Genomic DNA, 23,723 nt, shown 5'->3' with positions numbered 1-23,723 from the left:
CTCGATTGCCTTCTGGTTGTCTGTGTCCTCCCCCCTGTGTATGGTCATTGTTAGAGGATTATGGTCACTAAAGGTCGAAGTTATGACCTCTATTGAGGAACAAACCTGTACCACACCAGGGGAAACGAAAATGTAATCAGTCACCGTTTCTGCTTCTCTACCAACAAAGGTTGGGGCCCTTTCCTCCCCTCCACTCCCCTCGACTTCATAGAGATTAGTGTTTGCAAGTAGATCTTCTAACAACTCGCCTTGGGGTGAGTGCTCGAAGTGTGTGGAGATTGAGCCAGGTGGGCCTATATTGTGTTTATCCAGACAATTCCAAACACATGGATGGATATTAAAATCTCCCATTAGGATTATATTGAATATAGCAGTTTGTGTTGACTTGTAATATTCTAAGTAAGAAGCCAGTGTATTTAGGTGCAAGTTTTGTGTGACCCTCTCTGGCGCATTATAAAAATTCAAAATTAAAATTTTAGGGTATTTGGGACGGCTCCATTCTAATCCTTGTAGGTTTGCTGACGGAGACCCCAAATTTCTAAATGAGCCTGGAAGTTTAAGTGAGGTTAAAATACAAAGACCACCTTTAGGTCTACCGCCCTGCCCTGTGGTGGCCTTAACATGAAAGCTACAATAACCATCTAGATGAAAAAGATCACTTGTGTCCCAGGTCTCTTGTAGAGCAATAATCTCGTGTTGTACCACAAAGTCTATCCATCTAGCATCTTTTATTTTTTTGCCAATCCCCGCCACGTTACCCAGTAGCCAGTTTCTTTTGTGTATTTGCTCGTTCTGCCTTTCTCCTTCTTTTTTTAATGGTGTTATGTTATTGTGTTGCAGCCTTTCTTTTCCAAAAAGCGCCGGGACACTCTTTTTGAGTAGCCGTGCGCTATACAAAAGAATAAATAACATAACATAACGTTCCAACTGATTAATTTGTACGAGGAGTGGGGATGCAATGAATTATCCGGTATAATGTTAGACATGTTGTCAGATTCTATGTGTGGTTGTCAATCATTTATTTCCATGCTTGATAAAGCAGAAAATCTGTTTGTTAATACCAGGTCAGGATTAAGGCCTGTGTCGATACTATCACTCCGGACTGTTTTAACTGGCCTCAGGGATGCCTGGTAAGATTGGTAGGAGTAATGCATGGGATTATTGACTTTCAGAATAGGACCATTGGTCATAGGGACTGTAGGTCGACGTACTGCCGGTTGTAGAAAATTGGGTGGCGGATAGAAATAACCCAGGGGAAGTGGCCTAATACCCTTCCCATCTAGGTCTGAGCCATCCCAAAGCAGAGTGTCCACAATATTTGCTCTGTCGAAGTTAACAACTACACAGTCTCCTGGGATGGTCTTTTTACGTTTCCCCACCCACTCAACTCTTCTGGCCGAAATAATACATTGTGCAATATCGACACACCCACTACTAAACTGTGAGCACCACTTTTTAGTTCTAATCAGGAGATCGTTATCCCTTTCTACTGCTCCAGTTTTAAGAGATGGAATTCCTGTCAGTATTACCACTAGCGGAGCAGCTTGTGGAGGGAGATGTAGTGTAGTTAATTTAGGGATGCGATGGTTAGTAACATATCCACTTTTTTGCCGAGAGCTTGGGTGTATGCCCTCATCATGTAACAACTGTTGTTGTGCCTCAGGTGTAGAAACTGGCCTCTTAATCTGATGACTGAAATGTCCCGACGTGGTCTGCATACCCTCCCCCAAAGAAGGCTCAATGTCCATAACCAGACTAGACGTCCGGATTTGGTTAATTCCTGTGTCCTTAGCATCAGTGAGAACTGTGAGGTGTGGCCTGACATCTTTTAGAAATTTGTCGATATTTTCACATTTCTTGACTATGTTTGCAACGCAATGATTCAAAGAGTCCACAATATCCTTGCCAATGTACACAAGTATGGGCTCCAAGTGGGATTCAATCAGTTCCTCCATTAGTTCCAAAACATTTGTTGGGAGCCCATTCGGAGTATTGGCCACATTCCCTTTAGGCAAATTAACGGATTTCTTCCTTTTGGTACTTTTACTAGTCATTTTTGTGGAATCTTTGGGCTCGCTCTCTGGGAAGTATTTATACAGGATTGTTGGTCCTGGGCACCTTGAAGCGGGTTAGCCACAACAATGTCTGGTTCCAATGGGATGGGGGGTGCCCCACTTGGGGGTGTCTCAGCGTTTAGAGTGGGAATGATATCAATGCGAGAGTCAAGACCCAATTCCTTCTCCACAGTAGAAATCTGATCATTTAAAGCCCCCACAGCAGATGTTAGATAAGAAATAATAGTTTCCGATTTCCGGGGAACCTTAGCCTTCTTACCTTCCCCTTCTTTGGTGTGTAGTTTACGCTTCCCCATTTCGCAGCCAAGAGGGGTGGCCCAGCCCGGCCTCTGCTGGCCCCTGATGGCCACAGATGGCCCGCCCTCTGCCCGGGCTCAGCCCGGCGTCGCCCGCGCGCGTCCCGCGAGGCGGGAGTCCCAGCCCGGTCTTAAGCGCCTCCGGGCGCAGGATCCTGACGCGGCTGTTGGCGTCCCCGTGAGAGCAGGGGACGCTGGGGAGTGTAGTCTTCCCTCGCTCTCCCCTCTCGGCGGCCGCGATGTCCTGAGCGGCAGCGGGGGAGAGCGGAACTGGTCAGCTGGGTGTGCGGGGAACCGGGTAGGTAGGCCGGCAGGCAAATAGTCTTTAATGGCGCCCTCACGAGCAGACTCCCCCGCTCGGCCGCAGCCCCAGCCCGGTCTTAAGCGCCTCCGGGCGCGGGATCCTGACGCAGCTGTTCGCGTCCCCGTGAGAGCAGGGGACGTTGGGGAGTGTAGTTTTCCCTCGCTCTCCCCTCTCGGCGGCCGCGATGTCCTGAGCGGCAGCGGGGGAGAGCGGAACTGGTCAGCTGGGTGTGCGGGGAACCGGGTAGGTAGGCAGGCAGGCAAATAGTCTTTAATGGCGCCCTCACGAGCAGACTCCCCCGCTCGGCCGCAGCCCCAGCCCGGTCTTAAGCGCCCCCGGGCGCGGGATCCTGACGCGGCTGTTCGCGTCCCCGTGAGAGCAGGGGACGCTGGGGAGTGTAGTTTTCCCTCGCTCTCCCCTCTCGGCGGCCGCGATGTCCTGAGCGGCAGCGGGGGAGAGCGGAACTGGTCAGCTGGGTGTGCGGGGAACCGGGTAGGCAGGCAGGCAGGCAAATAGTCTTTAATGGCGCCCTCACGAGCAGACTCCCACCTATATCATTCTAGTTATTCTCCTTCTCCCTTCCCATGTCCTTTAAAGCCCCCTGAATTCCACCCAACGGCTCCATATGTTTCCCCATTTTAGAGGGCAACCTCTACTCTTATTTAACCACCTTTTTCGGCTGTGCTGCACCAGTCTAAGTCGGACTTCCATTGCTAAACCATCGGGGGTTGAAGGCGTGCTTCCCTAGCCCTGGCGATATTTCTCTTTGCTACCATTGCCGCCACCATTAGCCATAACTTCTGATACTTTTGCCATATTTGTTCATTCGTTATACACAGGATGTGCCATTTGCCCTCCAGGGGTATTTCTTCCCCTGGTACCTCAGATATAATTCGTGTCACTCTTTCCTAGTATTTCTGTATGATCAGGCATCCCCATATGATATGGAAGAAAGTACCTTTTTTTCTTTGCAACCCCTTGTACACAGGTTTGAGGGGCAACGTCCTAGCTTGTGCATCTGTACTCTCGTTGTGTAAGACCCATGTAGGATCTGAAGCTGAACCAGTCGAAATCTCGCTCTGACCGCTTCTTCTTTTGCACTTTGTATTGCTTCCATCCAGTCGTACTCCTCTAACAGGCCAATGTCTGCTTTCTTTTGGGCCTTCAGTGGATCGGGCGAATTGTTAATTATTTTCCTATATACTAAATATGTGGCTTTGTCACAGATCAGGTCCATTAATAGCCTATCTTTTAAGGGGATGGAAGAAGTTAGCCTTGCATATGATGGCCACTAGTTCTAGTGGGCACCTTGCACCAGTCTAAACGACCCTTATTGATGGTGGTTGTAAAGTCAAACTTATAGACAAGCTATCCTAGTGGTAGCATGGACCAGTGGTCTTAGGCTAAAACTTCAGAGAGTATGTTAAGCCGATTGTTTTACCATAGGTAACTCCTTGCATACCAAATGAAAGGACACCTCATAAGGTATATATCAAATATATATATGTATTTATCTAAAACACAACCCCTCTGAACTCTTTATGAGGTCCGAGGCAAAAGTACATTACAAGATTCTCAATTAGCATACGATAAGTTGCACAAATACAGTTTAGCCCTAGGGGCGTCTAAAACCATATACTAACATAGTGGTATAAGAACAACGACAAAAATAGAAAGTAGGCCTAGGGCTTAAGGAATCGCTGTGGCTACACTAAACAACCCAAGGTTAGGAAGTAGGAGGCCCACGGGAGACGCGTGCAGTGTCTAAACACAGCCGCGGGTTACCATTGACTTTCTATGGGAAATGTAAAAGTCACAAAGTTACAGTTTAAGGACACTTCCGGATGGACTAGGATGAAACCCCTTTAGACCAGGGCACTTCGAGAGTCCAGACCCACGGGAGCACCGGAGTACTCGTGTTACCTCACCCAGGGAAGCCGGGTGCATAGGTGTCTTTTGGTGTCGGGATTAGTCGTCGTTTTCTAAGGCAAGCTGCATAGAAGTGCTGCAGGCGACCAGAGGAAAAGTGTCTGGGTGGATCCAAGGGTGGATCGGAGATGTGAAGAACCTGAAAGCAGAAGGGACAGAGTCTGGGTCACTAGCCAGTGACCAGGAAGGAACCAGGCGATGTCGGGTGAATTCAGGTGAAGATGCAAAGTTTGTCTCTGCAGCCACGAGGTCCAGGAGGCGTCGACAATGACCAGGAGCTGGATTCGAGCTGTCCCACAAAGGATCTAGTTGACTGCGGTGTCGGTATCCGGATTGGACCCAACAAGCTTTGGCAAATGCAACCCACGCAGGAAGTGAAGATTGGCTGTGTTGCAGACCAGCAAGGTCTGGGGCGCCTCTCCTTTGCAGGGAAGCTGGAGCAAGCCTGGAGCAACCAGGAAAGCAGTTAAGTTTCAAAAGGAAGTCTTCCAGGGCTTCACTAGCCAACGGACTAGGAACCGGGAAGATGCGTCGAGCTGAAATGCAGGAGCAGGCCCCACGCGCCACTCGTGGAGGGCTGAGCTTCGATGCAAATGGTGCTCGGGTCTGGGGCTTCTCGTACCCCAATGCACAACTTTAAGTTACCTCAGGAGTCGATGCAGTTAGCAAAATGCAGGATGTCCAGGAGTTCCGGTCCCACGTCTCTCGTGTCCGGCACAGGCCTCAGCTTTGCTGGAGTCATCAAGCAGCGTCCGGGATGTCTGGGAATCCGTGTCCTGAGTCGCAGAGTATTCGGGATCTAGCGGGAGCCTGAACAATGCAGACCAGCAAGTCACTGGGGGTGCCTGTTTGCACAGGGCGGTCACTCCTTGACCACAAGGGAGATGTCTTCCTTCTTCTAGTCAGAATAGAATGTCAAAGGTCCAAGAGTTCTGTATCAAAGTTTCGTTCCAGGGTAATCTAAAGTCCTGGGGACACAGCTCCTATACTTATACTGAAATAAGGGGCTGGATTACCTGCAAGGTCCCTCCTATGGGTGGACCTGGGAAGGGTATGGTTACACCCCTTTCCCTTGGTCCAGTTTTGCGCCAGAACGGGGCTGGGGTGCCCCAGCAACTAGTTTGAACTGGGCTATACATGGAGCACCGTGTGTGCCCCAGGCAGTGTCTGGAATTGCATCTTTCAATGCAGCCCTCCCTGCCCCAATACACTAAAGCCTGTCTGGGGTGGTGCTGGCACCTCCCCTGGCAGGAAATCTATTGTCCAAGCCTCCCTGGCCGGAGTTTTGTCCAGCAGCAGGAGGTCAGACTCGTATCTGTGGCAGCAGCATCCATTTTGTGATGCTGAGGCTGTTTAAACTTTACCGGGTATACCAGTACTAACATGTCTTCTCCCTCTAGAAGGGTGGAATGCTACCCCCGCCGCCAGGACTGGCGGGGGGGGGGGTAGTGTTCCAAAGTGTTTGACACCTTACACAACATGTTTTAATAAAGCCAAACCAAAGTTATCATTAACCGCGAGGATTATAATGCACTTAAGAGTATATGGTATGGCTATATCATAGAACAGCTATAAGGAGATGGTTCCGAAAGCTGCAGAGGGGCTCAGCTCATGCTAGGGCACCCTCTCACACAAAACCAAGCCTTCTGCCTCCAGGATTGTTAAGGCCTGCCATAGGAGTAACTTATAGGTTACTATGTCTCAATTTATATAAGTTGGTATAGGTATACTATATCCCAGTAAGGGGTGATGACACCATCTTACCCAGGCTGTGTGAACAGACCTGTGGTGTCAGTTTGGAGGCCCAACCAGTGGTGGCATAATACATGCTGCAGGCCCTGGTAGGCCTTGGGTGCACCTATGCCCTGGGTACCTATGGTACATTATACAGGGGCTGATAAGGGTGACCCAGTAACCAATCTGGTATTAACCTAAAGTACATGGTATCAATTTAGAGAGAGGGTAATAATTTGAGAGGGACCCCTTAACACACCAGGGGATTAGAGTACTAATAAACAGTGAAAAAAGGAAGAAATCCTTTGGCACAACTTAAACAAATCTACTTTGCACCAATAATAGCCCATGTATGAGAAGTGATCACTAACATAGGATGATACACAATCAGCAAATTCTATAGATTTCTTTATTTATGGATTTTTTTTTATTTTAAAAAACAAATTATGAATGTTGCAAATTTTAAAAACAGTACATTACAATTACATTAAAACGTGTACATTGGCACCACATTTGTATCTATATTTCATTAAAACAACAATGCAAAACCATATAAAATCAAAGGAAAAGGAGAGAGACAAACAGACAGTTCCTATTTGTCATATGTGAACACATTAGGGAACCTAATTTTCGAAAAGCTGATCCTGGACACACTTGAAATATCGTGTCTACAGAGAAGGCTCTATCCCTTGATTGTGTTGAATCTGGGCGTCGACGCGTTTCGATGGTTTTAGTTATAATAGACCATGTTTTTCAAGACAGATTTAATACGTCTCTCCTTTAACAGGCACTGGATGGTTGCCACTTTCAAAGGAATCCTGCAGGTAAACATATTTATATAAATATTGTGTTAGTGAAGAGCATATTAGCCTATCTAGTACATTCCCATTCTTTTTTTTAAATACTAGACCTTCATCATTTGTATACATGTTATACACACTCTATAGACAATCTGTACCAATTTATTAGTGCGTAGTCTCAGATCTTCCTATTGCTACTTCTTTTTCTATTTATATCAATCCTATTATTCTCCATTCATTATATTGGCAGATTCCCATTTTCATTTCTCATATATCTGCTCTTGGTACTAACTACCCTCTTCCCATTAGATCATTTTTTGGGGGGGTTGGACATATCTACATGCACCTCATTATGTCCGGATCAGTCATGCATATTATAGCAATTTCATTTATTTACCTTAAATCATATTATTCATTTGCATTATATTTGTTCCACCTTTCATATCTTTCTATTTCAATCTTCAGGATGATTTCTGTAATGAAATGTGCTGGTATTAGTTCGCCATTATTTATTTAAAATCTATTTATCCTATGCTGTTATTTACTCGGGAGTTACCTTAAATTCTTAGTATGCTTTAGTTGCTTTCCACATCTATTGGTCGTTAATTCAACCAAATCCCTTATGTATTCCTTGTCTGTATAATTTAATCTACAAAAGGGGAATATTGAAGGTTTTTACTTCACACCTATTTGAATAGCTCAATTTGTTTCTGACAGTTTATTGTATCTTTAACATACCTCCTTTTTCGTGCGCTATATATGCAGTCTCCTCCTTCCCCTCATAGGATTATAAATGCCAACTTTGGGGGCGATACAGCAAGTTTGTCCCTATTTCATGTCTCTATGGTTAAGAATTTTCGACTTTATTCTCTACTTCACAATATTTCAATAACTCAAGTATTTGTGTCCCATGCTATATCTCAAAATGTACCTCCTTTAGCTTGCGCTGTATTTTTGTTCATCTTGTTCCCCTTAGCAGATTGCATATGGCGGCTCGGTAGAGATTCAACCAATATTTTACCCCTGTTTTCTGGCTCTAAAATATAATCGAAACAACATGGGGCGCTGTTTACTGTTATGTAATTTAGAGAGAGAATAGCTGGGCTGTGGGCCTGATTAGCAGGACCACAGCCACACTAAAGTCGAAAAAACAGAAAATCACAGCAAAAAGTGGAGGTGATCATAGGAAGCAGACCCTACTCTCCTACAAGGGGTATAGTCTGGTAGTTGGTTCCCGTCTTGGTTGTACCTACGTAGTGCGTGCCCTAGTTGCATGTATCTATAGCTTTCTGTGTCCGCCAGCTGGTATTCCTTCTGCAGGCCTTCAAATTAGATTATTGCCAAACCTCTCCATGCATCCCTTAGGAGAGTTATGTCCAGTACCTCCATTTACTAAACCCCTGTAGTTCGCCTACTTCCTGCAACATGTCACTGTCCCAAAGTGGGGTTCGGTCTGTTACCCTATTGTCCCAGCCTAGGAATTTAGTGGCTCCTTTCCATTCTCTTATCACTGCTTGTTTTTGGTAGCTTTCCTGTATAACACTCCTGGGTATACCATCTGTCCCATCACTAAGTGATCCACCCTATATGTTGTCTCGTCTCTGTCCACAAAGAAACAATTGTTAATTGTTATCATCTGTGAGGGCCAAAAATATTTTATAATGTCTGGAACTGCTAGGTCTCCTTTATAAACACTTCTTTAGAGTTTAGTTAATGCTATCCTTGAGCCTCCCCATTCCAGAGGAACCTCCTCCAGTCACTAGCCACTTCTCTAAAGAACCTGTCTGGTATCTTTTATGGGGTATTTAATAGGACATATAACATACGTGGGAGTGTCATAATTTTAAAGAGGACAGCTCTTCCCATCAAGGAGATCGGTAGGCTCCTCCAATGCGCCACATCTCTTTCCAGGCACTCCAGTTGAGTCCTCACGTTTTTCCTCTGGAAATTTAGATTTCCTTCGTGTGCTAGTAATGCCTAAATATTTTAAGTTTGGAGTTTGACCTCCCTAGTTGGCAATGGTAGAACCACGGCTGTGAGTCCAAAAAGGAGAGATTTATCCCAATTAATTTGATAGCCTGAATAGATGCCGAATAGTTGGAATATCTGCAGCAGTCTATCTATTGTGAAGCGGGGCCTAGTGGCGTAAAGTAGGACATCATCTGCGTACTGGGATATTCGTTCCTCCCAGTTTCCTTCGCCTACTATACCAGTCGCCAAATGATCTCTTCATACCCAGGGCGCCAGCGGCTCCGGGGCCAGTGCAAATAGCATAGGGGACAGTGGATATCCTTGCCTTGTACCTCCTATAAAGAACAAAGGAGCGGGAGATCGAGCCATTCACAATCACTCTACCCAAAGGCTTTGTGTAGAGTAGCTTGACTCATGACTGGGAGCGGGGGCGAATAGAAACCTTTCTAGGACCCCAAATAAATAATGCCATTCAATATTGGCAAATGCCATACCTGCATCCAGTGAAAGAGCACTGCATCTTCTTGTACATGGGACTTGGTAAATTGCATTAACCCACACAGGCGCCTAAGGTTCAGTCTGGTACTCCGATGTAACATGAATCCTGATTGATTGGGGTGCACTAGAGATATGATTACTCCCATAAGGCAATTTGCCAGGACTTTAGCCAATATTTTAGCCTCTCTATTTAACAAGGAGATTGGCTTATAGGAACTATAGTCATCTGGGGGTTTACATTCCTTGGGTATCACTACTATAGTGGCTGTTCGTTGGTCTTTTGGTAAGTATCCCCCTTTTTCTGCCTCTAAGAACATGTTCAGCAGGTGTGGTGCCACTACACTCGCTGTTCCTCGCCTCTTCCCTTTGGTCCTCTGCAGCTCATCGCGCTGTTTGCGCAGAGAGGCTGTCTGCATTTTGCAGGAAGGTTTAGCTTTCTCACTTTGTTTGTTCTGCACTGCCAATTTGGTGATTGGCGGTGTAGCTGCACAGTGCATCGGACCCTTAACTTGCACCTACTTAAGGGTCATGGCAGCGCAGGTGCACCAAAGACAAGCCCGTCTCCGCCCGACTGTCGCTAGAACCCCTGCTCCTTACATTGCTGAGGTTAGTCACACGGATAGTATTACTTACACTTTCAAACACTGTACAGAATAGATGACTGGTATAAAGTCTCTACTTCAGTCTGTTTAAAATGTAAATTCCACTGTTTCAAGGATCCTTTTAAAGCACAGATGTCGCCTGTAAAGGCACTAATGTTGCCACTCATCCATTGGACCCTCCTGCTCCCCCATGTAAAGTGGAGGTCCCAACAGATGGGTGCAGAAAAAATACCCACCTTTTGCGCCCTCTGACCACTAACTGCCTAAATAGTTTTTCTCTGTAACATCAGGTCTCTACCTAATCTTTTTAGGGAACTCTCGTTGTCACCAGAGGTTGCTTTTCTGACCGAAACCTGGCTAAGTCCCTCCTCTTTACCAGCAATTACTCTAGTACTCCCTGACAACTATCACATGCTTAGTCTTGTCAGAGAAATAAAGGATAGGGGGCTGGTATTGCCAATGTTTTTAAAGGCTCAGTTAAAGTCTCTTATCACCTCAACTAATAAAGACTGGGCAAAGCTATGTATTTTTAAAATTGAACTCTCCCCAAATGCATGCTGTAAAGGTGCATTAGTATACCTATCTCCCCGTCCACCATACCTAAAAAATACTTTAGTCAGTGCTTGACAGAATATATTGCAACCCTTGTTTTATCATCCCAACAATTCATCCTATCAGGTGATTTTAATTATCACCGAGAAGCCTCCCCCAATGCCGATGTACCACAGCTTATTTCTGACCTTCCGATGCTCGGCCTACATCAGAAAATCAATGGCCCACCCATGTGGCTAGGTAGACATTGGATCTACTTTTTACTAATTCTAAAACCCAGACCTGTGAGTCCCCTTTACCGCTTGTCTGGAGAGATCAGTCTTTTATCTGTTTCCAGATTCCTAAAGTAGAGAAGCCTGGTAAGGGGAAACATCTTTTATAACGAAACTTTCACAACGCGGTACCATTACCACACAGGTTTTACAACGCAAGCCGTTACGACTTGCGCTGGAGGGCGCTGTAGGATAGGGAATAGTTTAATTTACTATCCAACACCTTCCTTACTATCCACGGGGACTGGAGTTGGAATAGTAAATTAAACTATTCACTATTTAGCACCCCCCAACGCAAGTCGTTGTAACGACTTGCGTTGAAAAACCTGCGTGGTAACGGTACGCGTTGTGAAAGCATGCGTTGTACCGTCATACATCCCTAGTAAGACCAACAGGATGAACACTAGCGCTGTCCGACGTTGGCAGATAGTTACTCCTGACTACTTTGCCAACAAACTTGAATTCTCATTAGCTCCTGAGGCCTCAGAAGTTGATCAAGCTGTAGCTGACTACAACAACCCATTAACCTCCCCTCTTGACAGGGTTGTTCCTCCCAAAACCTGCATGAAAATCCGGTATAACTTTTGGATTTCTTGAAAAACATTATCCTGGACCCATCAGTCTGGGTTCCGATCCTCTCACAGCATGGATACGCCTTAGTGGCAGTCACAGATCACATGCGTTTAGCTCTTGAGGCTGATAAACCAGCTATGCTTGTGCTGTTGGATTTATCTGCATTCTTTGGCACGGTTTCATCCCAGGCGACTACAAAAGCTGCATGAAATTGGAATTTAGGGGACCGCCCTAGAGTGGTTCTCTGACTTCTTTTTTTCTTCTTGTTGATTTTATTAAAAAAACAGGTCCCAAATATCTCTCTAGGCTCTTTCCAATCCTGTACTATGAATGACTGACAAGGGTGTGACCCTGGGCTCATGTCTAAGCCCCACGCTTTTTAACATCTATATTGCTCCCTTACCAAGTTCGTCAAAGCTGTCTGCTTTGAAATTCTGTCCTACGCTGATGACACACAGTTGGTCCTCTTCTTCGACAAAGTCCTGGTTAAGGCAAAACAAAGCTTTGCGCCAGGAATGAAAGCAATCGCAGCTTGGATGTCTACCATTTGCCTACATTTGAATGCGAGGAAAAACCAAGATTATTGTGTTTAGTAAGGCCCAACAGCTTTGGTCGGCCAACTGGTGGCCTGCAGAACTTGACTCTTTACCTATACCTAGACAGGTAGTTAAGAACCCATGGTTCTGTCTACTGTAGTTACTTGCTTCCACATGATGCGCCTGTTGAGGATAGCTCGTCCTTTTTTTCCTCTCCCACTGAAGAAAACACTGGTGTTCATTGCAAGAAGTTTAGTTTATTACAATGCTTTACTTGCTTCTGAAAATGAGACTTTACTTTCAAAACTTCAACTCGTACAAAACACAGCGGCCCATCTCATTCCCCCCTGGTATCGCTCACACTCCTCCACTGAGATCTTTGCATTCGTTGCCTGTAAGGAAGAGAATAGTTTTAAAAATGTGCTGCCTTACTTACAAGCCCCTAACAGGGAAAGGTTCTAAGTACCTCATCCAGAAGCTCAAACGTTACTGTCCAGATGGACTTTTAGAGTAACTTAAAATAGTCACTGTCTTTTGGTTGGCCCTCCTAAAAATGTTGATGTTACTTGGCAGAATAAATGAATCTATTACATACTCCTCCACATCACATTTTTTCTCTGCAACAGTTTTCCTAACATCCTGTTTCCATTGCTTGTCTCCACTATTTTCCCACTTATCATCATCATTACCTGCTTTCAGAGCCCGCATAAAATGCGTTGCCTCTCCTTACTACAGTCGGAGGTTGGCGGCTTTTGTCGCATTCAAGTTCAGTTCAAGGTACTGGGGAGTAATACAACAAGAGAGTCAAAAATTTTAAAATGGAAAAACAATTCAATAGTCTACAAAATCGTGCAATAATGAGATCAATTTGCGAAATGGGGGATCAGTGCGCACATACCAAAAGAGGAAAGGTATCCACATGTTAAGAGGCGGACCAAACGACAAAAAGACAGTAACCCCAAGAAAGACCATCTTAAGAGGGAGAAAACCAGTTTCCCCGCACGTCGGCGTTTCTTAACTTAATACATCTCACACCAAACTTCAACCAAACAGAAAGAGGACAAATCGATCAATCTAGACAGCCCTAAAATGGAGCTGTAAGGACCCGTACATGCATAAAACCAAATTGCTCCTACCACAACAAGGAACAACAGCTGGGGGAGTCGAATGATCACAACGATGAAAGTCATCTCATGGAACTTTGTACGGATTAAAAACTAAGTTGCAAAACAGAGCTGCATTCGAATTCTTACAGTCTGTGGATCTGTTGTGTCTCCAGGAAACCTGGTTACTCACTCCAGTGGTCATTCCAGGCTTTGTAGAATTTCACAGCCAGCGAAAAAGAATAATATATTGGGTAGGCCATCTGGGGGCTTATCTATATCTATCTATCTATATCTATCTACTAGCAGCCCATCCCGACGTTGTCCGGGTATGAATAGCTGCCGGCCAGTAGTATATTGTTTTGTAGGATTTCGTTTTGATAGCATTTCTTATCTGTGACAGGCCTGTGAAACGCTCCGATTCACAGTGCACTGCTGATGCACTTAAGAGTGCGCGTTCAGTAGTGTGTTAACTCTAGTTTCCCTACTTTATTTTTCCTTGCAATATTATGTAGCATGAACTCGACAACATGGCATGAGCACAATTTACATTACAGAAGAACACATTAATTTGTGGTAGGCACGGGGAGACTAAGCGATTTGCCTGGAATCACAGGATGTTGAGCTGATGCCGAGATTCGAACGTAGCTCCCCAGTTCTAAAGTTCGCAATTCTAGAACTTGTGGCAGGAGGTGTGTCTGAAAGGCCTTTTAACTGCTTGCACTGAATTGCACCTTGACTTGTCCAACTGGCAGGATTTTATTTACCAACCTGGAATTTTAAAAAACATTTTAAAGAAACAAGTCAGACTACTATCCAAGGAAGAGGACATGAAGGAACTACAGTCCTCTAGCAGTAACATCAGTCTAGCCAGATCCTTCCACGATAAACTGAGTCAGCCATACCTTGACTCTGCCCTGAACAAGTCTATTTTAAAGCAAATTCTGTTCATGAGATTGATAGTACTACCGATAAAAGACATCAACAGACGTTTGAAAACACCAAAGTCGGTCACCTCTAGCAGATTGTGCCACCAGCTCGAGGAATCCATGACTCACATGATCTGCATATGCCATCGTTTGAATTATGCACGTCGCACTTTACTGAAACACTTATTTTTAAAATATGGGATACGCACCTGTACAGACGCTATGAAATTTCTCTTTAAGAGGGAGATTCCAATGGAATTGGCAAGACGAGCAGAATTTGCACACAAGGTGAAAGAACTACTACATAACGACTCAGTCAAGGACTAGAGACAAATTGTAGTTTTAATCCACCTTTTACTGCTGTAATTATGAGAATGGCTCAAAGAAATGATTGTTTTAGATATGTCTAACAGTCTTGTTAAATGAAATGACCATGTTTATTTATGATTGAATCTGACTTGCCCCGATTTATTTAATTTTTGTTCATGTTTCGCTTTGTCACTATTATTTTGAGGAGTTGTTATTTTAACTTGTTTTTATTTAAGATAGTATTGCCTCCCCACAAAGGGACGCCTTCTTGAGAGGCACGTGGTTTGTGCTTATTTCCCTGCCTACATTTTCCTGCTCTTGGTCATAGTAGATGTAAAAAGAACAATTTATGGAAGAATATTGAACAATGTCAAACATTCACCCCAGTACATAGATCTGGCCCTAAATCCAAATTTTTCTCCCCATGCTATTCTAGTTTGAACCCATCCACATGCAAATCAGTCTTGGCCCTGCTCCCTATGGGACCTGCCCAGCCCAAATGGCCCAGCCAGTTCCTCCCTTGGACCGGAAACAAGCATCCTGGATCTGGTTTCGGGTTTTCTGGCTAATCATTAATGGTTGTCAGTTTGTTTTATGCAGTAGTGGATGCAATGTTTCTGAATTGTTTAACCCTCCAAAGCAGTTAACATATTTATGTTTTTTGCAGCTCTGAGCGAAAACATCACCACAACTGTGGGCGAGTCTGTGCTCTTCCCTGATAAACCTTTTGCGGAAAGTTCTGAGTGGGTGTTTCTTGGAGCACAGAGAACAAACGCAGAAGGGAAAGATTTGATGTATTATCATCACCATTACCCTCATGTCTTTAAAGCATATGAAGGACGTATACAACCTCGCTATGGAACATTCCTATTAATGAACGTCAGTCTGCAAGATGAAGGCTGGTACTGTCAGACGCGGGATCTTCAGTACGTCTCCTACTGCTACATCCGCGTTCTTGGTAAGTTTGATTCAAAGGGTTTGGGGATTCAGCATCACAAAGTCTGTTTTACCAACAGATATACAACACTATTAGGTTATAACTGCTGGAAATGTCATGCTTGTAACTCACCCCTTTGCAGTGTTAAAACAGAATCTTCAAGTGCAGAGGTCTGAATTACCATCGATTTCATCTTGTAACGCAAGCACAAGCTTGCAACTGAATTATTTTCATGGGCTTTAGCACTCGCAAGAGGACCAAGTCTTGGCTCACTTCAAATAATCCACCTCCTGGAATGGGTAATTTCAGTATCCTCTTCACAAAAATGTGTGTAAAATTCACAATTTTCGTATGGCAAAATAACTTTTTTAGAAAGCACAGGGGATCCGCCAATGTCTACTACATGTAGCATCGTTGGCATCATTAATTTCATTCTTTTCCCTGTAAACGCGTGTGTGTCTGTATATAAGCCCAGGTACGCTGACTAGTATTAGCTTTGGTACTGAGTATTGTGTTCAGTATTGATGGATGAGGTGTAGGAAACTGGCTCTATATATACTACAGAAAGGTAAAGATGCCTTCAAGGGACTTTGTTCAATCTAAGTTTTGTTATTTAAAATTAATATGAGAAGAACCAATTTATCGTCCTTACAATGAGTGAATCAAAACTGATCAAATTGTGTTGTCAACATGAAACATATAAACAAAGACACCGGGTGTATACGAAAAAAGTGTTTTTATCAAATAATTCATTAAGAAAAATCCGCTTCATATACAGACAAATAAGCGAATAAGATTTTAGGACTGTGGGTACACATAAAAATAAATTGCTAAGTGACTCAACAGAACCTAAAAGACACCTATCCCAAAACACATTGAGTAAAACAAAGCAAGGGATGAAGTGCAAAGTCGACGTTTCGGTTTCTTAGCAGTTATTTGATGAAACCATCCTCAGGACTGTAATCAGTTCAGATCTGTATAGAAATATTGTAGTCTGTTTGCGGATTATCGTCATCCGCAAGAAGATCTTGGAAGGATCACAATATCCTAGGGACCTGACTATCGAATGCGGAGATCGCTCATCCAAGTGGGATGTAGCGTCTGAACTTCACTCACATAGGGTTCGCGTATTCATACACAGTAGAATTCATCCAGTGTATGTTAGGTGAATTATTATCAAATTTCTGAGACAAATCAGGGGTCGATGCACATAATTTGCGCTTAAACGAGCCTGTGAGCAGTCAGAGATCCTGCAGTGTCTTAAGATGCAGCGAGGTGAAGTCAATAACGCGTGTCATCAAAGTGCTCACAGGCTTGTTTAAGCGCAAATTATGTGCATCGACCCCTGATTTGTCTCAGAAATTTGATAATAATTCACCTAACATACACTGGATGAATTCTACTGTGTATGAATACGCGAACCCTATGTGAGTGAAGTTCAGACGCTACATCCCACTTGGATGAGCGATCTCCGCATTCGATAGTCAGGTCCCTAGGATATTGTGATCCTTCCAAGATCTTCTTGCGGATGACGATAATCCGCAAACAGACTACAATATTTCTATACAGATCTGAACTGATTACAGTCCTGAGGATGGTTTCATCAAATAACTGCTAAGAAACCGAAACGTCGACTTTGCACTTCATCCCTTGCTTTGTTTTACTCAATGTGTTTTGGGATAGGTGTCTTTTAGGTTCTGTTGAGTCACTTAGCAATTTATTTTTATGTGTACCCACAGTCCTAAAATCTTATTCGCTTATTTGTCTGTATATGAAGCTGATTTTTCTTAATGAATTATTTGATAAAAACACTTTTTTTGTATACACCCTGTGTCTTTGTTTATATGTTTCATGTTGACAACACAATTTGATCAATTTTGATTCACTCATTGTAAGGACGATAAATTGGTTCTTCTCATATTAATTTTAAATAACAAAACTTAGATTGAACAAAGTCCCTTGAAGGCATCTTTACCTTTCTACATTTACTTACCCAAGCCCTCAAGGGTATTCCGGGTTGCTCACTTCCTTAATAATTACTATATATACTACATCAAAATGAGGTATAGTGTGAATAGAGTCCAAGTGACCCCAGAGGTTAAAGTTAGATAGAACCTTACTCTCTATTTGTGGTCGAGCAGTAAGGCAGTATCAAAGGACAGTATTAAGCATTTGATGTACACACTCAGTCGGTAAATTAATTACACACGCAAGAACTGAACTCTAGGCCAATTCTTTTTGTATAAAAAAAATATACTGGTTTATTTTCTAGAACCAAGCAAGCCTGGCACAGGTAAGCATTAACTACTTTACAGTAATAAGTTGCTGTTTGTAGAACAGTTTGAAAATGCAATAGGAATTGTACTTTGGTTGATTTACAGAGGATGCATTAGGTTGCAATACTAAGCAAATCTAGTATATTGAAATGAATATTCTTTTTTAGTTTATTACAGGTAAGTTACCTTTTATGTTACTTTTCTAACTCCATGCTGAATACCTAGATTCAGCACTGGGACATTTCCTGCAAACAGGTAAGTAAATACGTTTTGGTTATTCGTGCGATTTTTAAAGAATATTTATAGATTTCAAAATTCAACACTTAGAAACTTTTTGGAAGAAAATTGTCAATGTTATCCTATGGAGGAAAAACAGGTTATTGGTTCACAGGTAAGTTATCGACTGTGGGAGTTAAGGTTCTGGGGTTAGACTCCAGGGTCTCCTAGGGTCAGCAATGCGCTGTTGTTGTACCCTCAGCGGCACTAGGGCGGCCGGGTGCAGAGTGTTGAGGCCCAATGTTATCCAATGGGAGATAGGGAGCCTCCGATTGGTGGCTGCTGGCAAGCCGGCCACTGGGTTGTGGGAGCAAAAGCTCCTAGGGTTCAGGTCAGGGCAAATGGGGAAACAATGTAGCACAAACGGTTCAACCTCAGCGGCACTGGGGCAGCCGGGTGCTGGGTGCTGTTTCGACATTGGGCGCTTTCTTTTCAATGGAGAACCTCCGGTTTGCAAATGCTCTGCAGGCAGGGAGACAAAGGACTTCTGGGTGCGACCACCACTTCGAGAGGTAAGTTGGGAAGGTAAGGGTTGGTTAAGCACCTTTGGTTTGGGCACACAAGGCCGTGGGGCGTCTGGTGCAGGGGTGCCTTTTTGGGGGTTGGATCTTCTTACTATCTCCTGATCGCTCGTTACAGGGGGCCTTCTGTATTTAGACTGCAGGCGTTGGCTGGAGGCTTGAGGCACACCGGATCTCGGGTCAAGGTGGCTGGGGTGACCTCCTCGTGGTGTTTTTCCACTCTAGCTCGGGCCAGGTTCAGCGGATGCTGAGTGGGCTGGATCCGCAGTTTCCAGCTGCTGCCAGAGGTTGCAGTTGAACAAATCCAGTGTTCACGGGTGAAGCAGTCTTTGGAAGTGAAGAAAGGCAGGTCATCTGGGGTTTCTGAGGTTGCTGGCTGCAGGACACACCGGGGTCTCGCAGGTTCGAGGGGCGACATGCCTGCAGGGCTGGGGCAAAATCAATGGGCGTCGTTCTCTTGTTAGCTCTGCACGGCTCTTCTGTCCTTCTTTTTATCTTCTTTCTTGTCGTTTCTGGATCTGAAGAAGCAAGGTTCAAGGTGCACCCTAAATACTAGATTTACGTGCGTTACAGGTAGGTAAAGGACCGGGACCAATAGGTCCCTTCCCTGGGGTGGGTACACCCCCTATTATGCCAACCTCCAGTGGGAGGGGGGCTGGAGCCTATCCCTGGTTGGTTGGGTCCCCCCATCCTCAAGATGGCGGGGACTCTGAGTTGTGCTTCACCTCGCCCCCACACCGAAGGATGCAGTTGGCAGAGGTGGGCACACCTCCCTCCCTCACTTGTTTTTCCTGCCGGTTCTCCCGCCAAAAGTGGGGGTAGAACCAGTGGGGACCAGTTGCTGAAAACAGCAAATGGTCTGGGGAGGCTCACTAAGGCAGCATGCCTTTCAATCAGACATTTGTACAGTGTGCTACTCACCCGCGAGGGTCTCAAGTTGCTGGGGGGAGGAGCAGCTACTGATCAAACAGCCAAGTCTTGAGGAGTCTCCTGAAGGTCAGCAGGTCGAAGTTGGATGGGGAGGGTGTTCCATGTCTTGGCAGCGAGGAGGGAGAAGGATCTGCCGCCGCCGGTGGTTTGTGGTGGCAAGGGTCAGGTCGGTGGAGCTGGAGGGTGGGGGGTGTAGAAGGTGAGTCGCTTGTTGAGGTATGCTGGTCCGGTGTCGTGGAGTGCTCTGTGAGCGTGGGTGAGGAGCTTGAAGGTGATCCTCTTGTTGACGGGAATCCAGTGCCGGTCCTTCAGGTACACAGTGATGTGGCTGTTGCGGGGGATGTCGAGGAAGAGGCGTGCGGAGGCGTTTTGTATACGTTGCCGTCTCTTCAGAAGTTTGGCCATGGTTCCTGCGTAGAGGGTGTTGCCGTGGTCTTTGGTGAGGGAGAGGATCAGCTGGGTGTCGTCGGTGAATGAGATGATGTTGAGGTTGTGTGATCGGACGATGTTGGCGAGGAGTGTCATGTAGACGGGCTGAAGGATGATCCTTGGGGTACGCCGCAGGTGATCTTGGTGGCTTCGGATAGGACTGGAGGGAAGTGGACTCTCTGGGTTCTGCCGGTCAGGAAGGAGTTGATCAGTCCAGAGCTTTTCGCGGATGCCCGCGTTGTAGAGGCGTGTGTGTAGGCTGTGGTGGCAGACTGTGTCGAATGCGGCCGAATGGTCCAAGAGGATAAGGGCTGTGGTTTTGCCATTGTCCAGCAGGGCCCTGATGTCGTCGGTGGCGCCGATAAGGGTGGTTTCGGTGCTGTGGTTGCTGCGGAAACTGGATTGGGATGAGTCCAGGCTGTTATCTTCGAGGAATTGGATCAGTTGACAATCTTCTGGATGACTTTTGCCGGGAGCAGGGAGATGGGCCGGAAGTTCTTGAGGTCCTTTGGGTCTGCTTTTTTTTTTTTTGTAGAGCGTAGATCTCTGCGTGTTTCCAGCTTTCCGGGAAGGTGACGGTCTCGAATGAGCTTACAGAGTTGGGGTGCGATGACGGAGCTCGCTTTGTTGAAGATGTGGTGGGGGCAGGGGTCTGACGGTAAGCGAGTGGTTGGTGTTCATGGTCTTGATGGTGTATTCGTCGTTGACGTGTTTGCAGGAGCTCAGGTGGCCGGTGTGACTGGGGGGCGGTGAGTATGGGGTGTTGGCTGCCGAGGAGAGGTCTGGGTGTTGAAGCTGTTGTGGATGTCTGCAATCGTGTGGTGAAAGAAGGAGGCTAGAGAGTCGCAGAAGTCTTGTGAAGGTGGGATGTCGCTGGAGCTGCGGTTGGCGAGTTCCTTCACGATGTTGAAGAGCTCTTTGCTATTGTGTGCGCTGTTGTCGATGCATTCCTTGAAGGAGGTCCTTTTGGCCCTTTGGATGAGTTGGTGGTGTCTGCGGCAGGAGTTCTTGAGGGCTGCATGGTTGTCCGTTGTTTGCTCACGGCGCCATTTCTTCTCTAGTCTCCGGCAGGTCTGCTCGGATGTCTGGAGGTCGGTGGTGAACCAGATGGCTCTTCTGTCCGTGCGACTGTTTGTGGGTTTCGTGATTGGGGCAAGAGTGTTGGCGCAGTCGATGATCCATTGCTGAAAGTTGCTGGCGGCTGTGTCGGTGTGGTCGGTCGGTGGGTCTTGGGCGAGGGTGGTGATTAGCTGGTCTTCGGTGACCTTGTTCCAGAGGCGGTGGGGAATTCTTTGCTGGTGGTTGTGTGTGGTGGTTTTCTTGAAGGAGAAGTGGATGCAGCGGTGGTCGGTCCAGTGGAGTTCGGTGGTGCGGCTGACGGCGACGTGGCTGCTGGCAGAGAAAATGGGGTTGAGCGTGTGTCCGGCGGAGTGTTTCATGCCAAGGTTGGCAAGGTTGTCCAGTAGTGTAGTGGAGTTGCTGTCATTGATGTTCTCGAGGTGGAAGTTGAGGTCTCCGAGGAGGATGTAGTCTGTGGAGGCCACGGCATGCACATTGATGGCGTCTGTGATGGAGTCGATGAACTGTGGCCGGGGTCCGTGGGGTCTGTACATGAGGGTTCCTCTGAGGGTGGTGTTGGGATCGATGTAGATCCGGAAGTGCAGGTGTTCGGCGGTGCGGAGGGTGTCTTCGTTGTTGGTTGAGATTCTGAGAGTATTTCTGTGGACGATGGCGATTCCTCCTCCCGGTTTGTTGATGCGATTCCTGCATGTGATCTTGTAGCCATCTGGGATGGCTATCAGCAACGTCGGGTGCCGATTAGGAGTTCATCCAGGTCTCCGTCAGGAAGGCGACGTCCGGGGAGGTTGAGTCGAGCAGGTCCCAGAGTTCGACGGCGTGCCTGTGGACGGAGCGGGTGTTGAGTAGTATGCATCTGAGGTGGTTGCTGCCTGCCTTGGTGGGGGGGGGGCAGATCGTGCTGGTGTACGCTGGCTGTTGAAGCTGTAGTTTCGGCAGGTGAATGGTCCATGGGTGTGCTTCGGGGTTGCCTGGAAGCAGTCGGTAGCTTGGCCGGAGTTGAGTGCGTGGAGGAATGTGGCGTCGTAGTGGCGTCTCGCGTTGTGGTGCTCGAGGGAGCCAGGGGGTCTGGCGCCTCACGTGGTCCTAGCACGAACAGGCGCAGACAAGCTTGCCTTAGGCGCGCCTTTGGCGCTACCGTGCATCGGTCGCCATTTAAGTCGGGGAGGGGGAAGGGGCGAGCGGCTGGGAGGCGGGAGCAGGGCTGGTAGGCGGGAAGGCAAACGCTAAGGCAGCGTTATGGCTGAGGAGGACGCGGAGGGACAATCCTCTGAAAACAAGCAATGGGCAGGAGTCCAAACAAGGCACAGTAAATTATATGAAAAAGTACAGTAGCAAGAAAAACAGAGCACGGCACCCAGCAGGTAGGGGTCTCGACCCTGCCTGTGTGGGACTAAAGCTGTGGGTCAGACAGGCGGAGCTACGGGGGAAGAGCTGATCCCTGACGGCGGTCAGGGGTCTAGCTCACGCTCCCCGCAGCGGTCGCCATTTAAGTTGGGGAGGAGGTAGGGGTGAGCGGCTGGGATGCGGGAGCGAGGCTGATAGGCGGGAAGGTGAAGGTTAAGCAGCGTTATGGCTCAGGGGTTAGCGGGGGGACAATCCCCTGAAACCTTTGAAGCTTCCCCTTCGTGAACCCTCCCCATCCTGAGAGAGGAGGCTTGGCACCTCGTCCCAGAATGTGCATTGTTTCAGGCCCCCCGAGAGCAGCAGGCTCTCAACCCAGGGGTCCAGGAACATGTCTGTTGGTGGCAGCCTAAGCAGCCACTCAGTCGGGACACTAGAAGTTGGTCGAGTTTCAGGGGGTATGTCTAAGATGCCCTCTGACGTGCATTCTACATTAAATCCCACACTGGCATCAGTGTGGGTTTAATGTGCTGAGAAGTTTGATACCAAGTGGAGTTCGTAATGACAAGCTCCCAGCACCAGATACTCTTAAAGGCAGCACTGCACTCACAATGTCTAAGAATGGACTTGGACATTGTAGGGGTACAGGGCTCATGCACCTGTACCCTCACCACTGACACATGGCACCCAGCTAGAAGGGTGACTGAGCTATGCAGGGCAGTGGGTTGTAGACATGGCACACAGGGATGTATGCCATGCCGACTCTTCACTTTGCTCTGCACCAAAACATGCAGTCTGCAAAGGCGGTGTGTGTGTGTGTGTGTGTGTAAAGGTACAGGGCTTCTAAGGGTGGCACAGTAAGTGCTGCAGCCTTTAGAAGTCTTCCCTAGTCACGGTGCCCTGGGTACCTGTATGTACCAATTACAAGGGGCAGACCTGTGGCCAGAGATGCCAATTGGGTTAGTTTTGGTGAAAGAACACAGTCCCTGGGAACCTGATTGGCAGGGACCCATGGCACCTCAAGTGAAAGTGCATCAGTAGTCTTGCAAAAAGTGGGGAGGTTACTGCAACAGAAACCCACTTTCCTACATGAGGTAATCTGAGAATCTGCGAAAGGGAGCTGGTGATCAATTTAGCAGGAGAGTGTAGGAAAGTGGGTTTCTGTTTTAGTGACCACCCCACTACTGATGCCTTTTGACTTTTTGTCTGACAGGGGGGGATCCGCCTCAGAGTTCAAAACCCCCGGCAGATGTAAAGCCCCCAGAGACAATAAGTGAGACTCTGCCCATAGGCAGATCCGTTGCGCCAACAAGTTGAGGGAAGCCACCTTCGCACTCCCCTTGGGGTTGATATAACACACCACCACGTGCTGTCTGACCGCACCATCACATCCCTCTAGATGACCCCAGGCAGAAAATGAGCCAACGGCAACTGGACCGCCTTAAACTTC

The 23,723-nt window shown here is 46.6% G+C and overlaps 1 protein-coding gene across 1 annotated transcript in view; it reads left to right on the top strand.

The window, feature by feature from the left end:
- The first annotated feature begins 3,619 nt into the window (after positions 1-3,619).
- Positions 3,620-23,723, top strand: part of LOC147663678 (uncharacterized) — a 97,856-nt gene continuing 77,752 nt past the window's right edge. The window contains exons 1-3 of the mRNA XM_086950269.1: positions 3,620-3,629; positions 6,005-6,037; positions 15,151-15,441. Of these exons, the coding sequence (XP_086806395.1) occupies positions 3,620-3,629; positions 6,005-6,037; positions 15,151-15,441 (334 nt within the window). The remainder of the gene's footprint in view (positions 3,630-6,004; positions 6,038-15,150; positions 15,442-23,723) is intronic.

This window comes from Lissotriton vulgaris, unplaced genomic scaffold, assembly GCF_964263255.1.
Source record: "Lissotriton vulgaris unplaced genomic scaffold, aLisVul1.2 SCAFFOLD_1698, whole genome shotgun sequence".
Classification (NCBI taxonomy): domain Eukaryota; kingdom Metazoa; phylum Chordata; class Amphibia; order Caudata; family Salamandridae; genus Lissotriton; species Lissotriton vulgaris.
The sequence above is the reverse complement of the archived record's forward strand: the minus strand, read 5'-3'. Positions and strand labels throughout refer to the sequence as shown.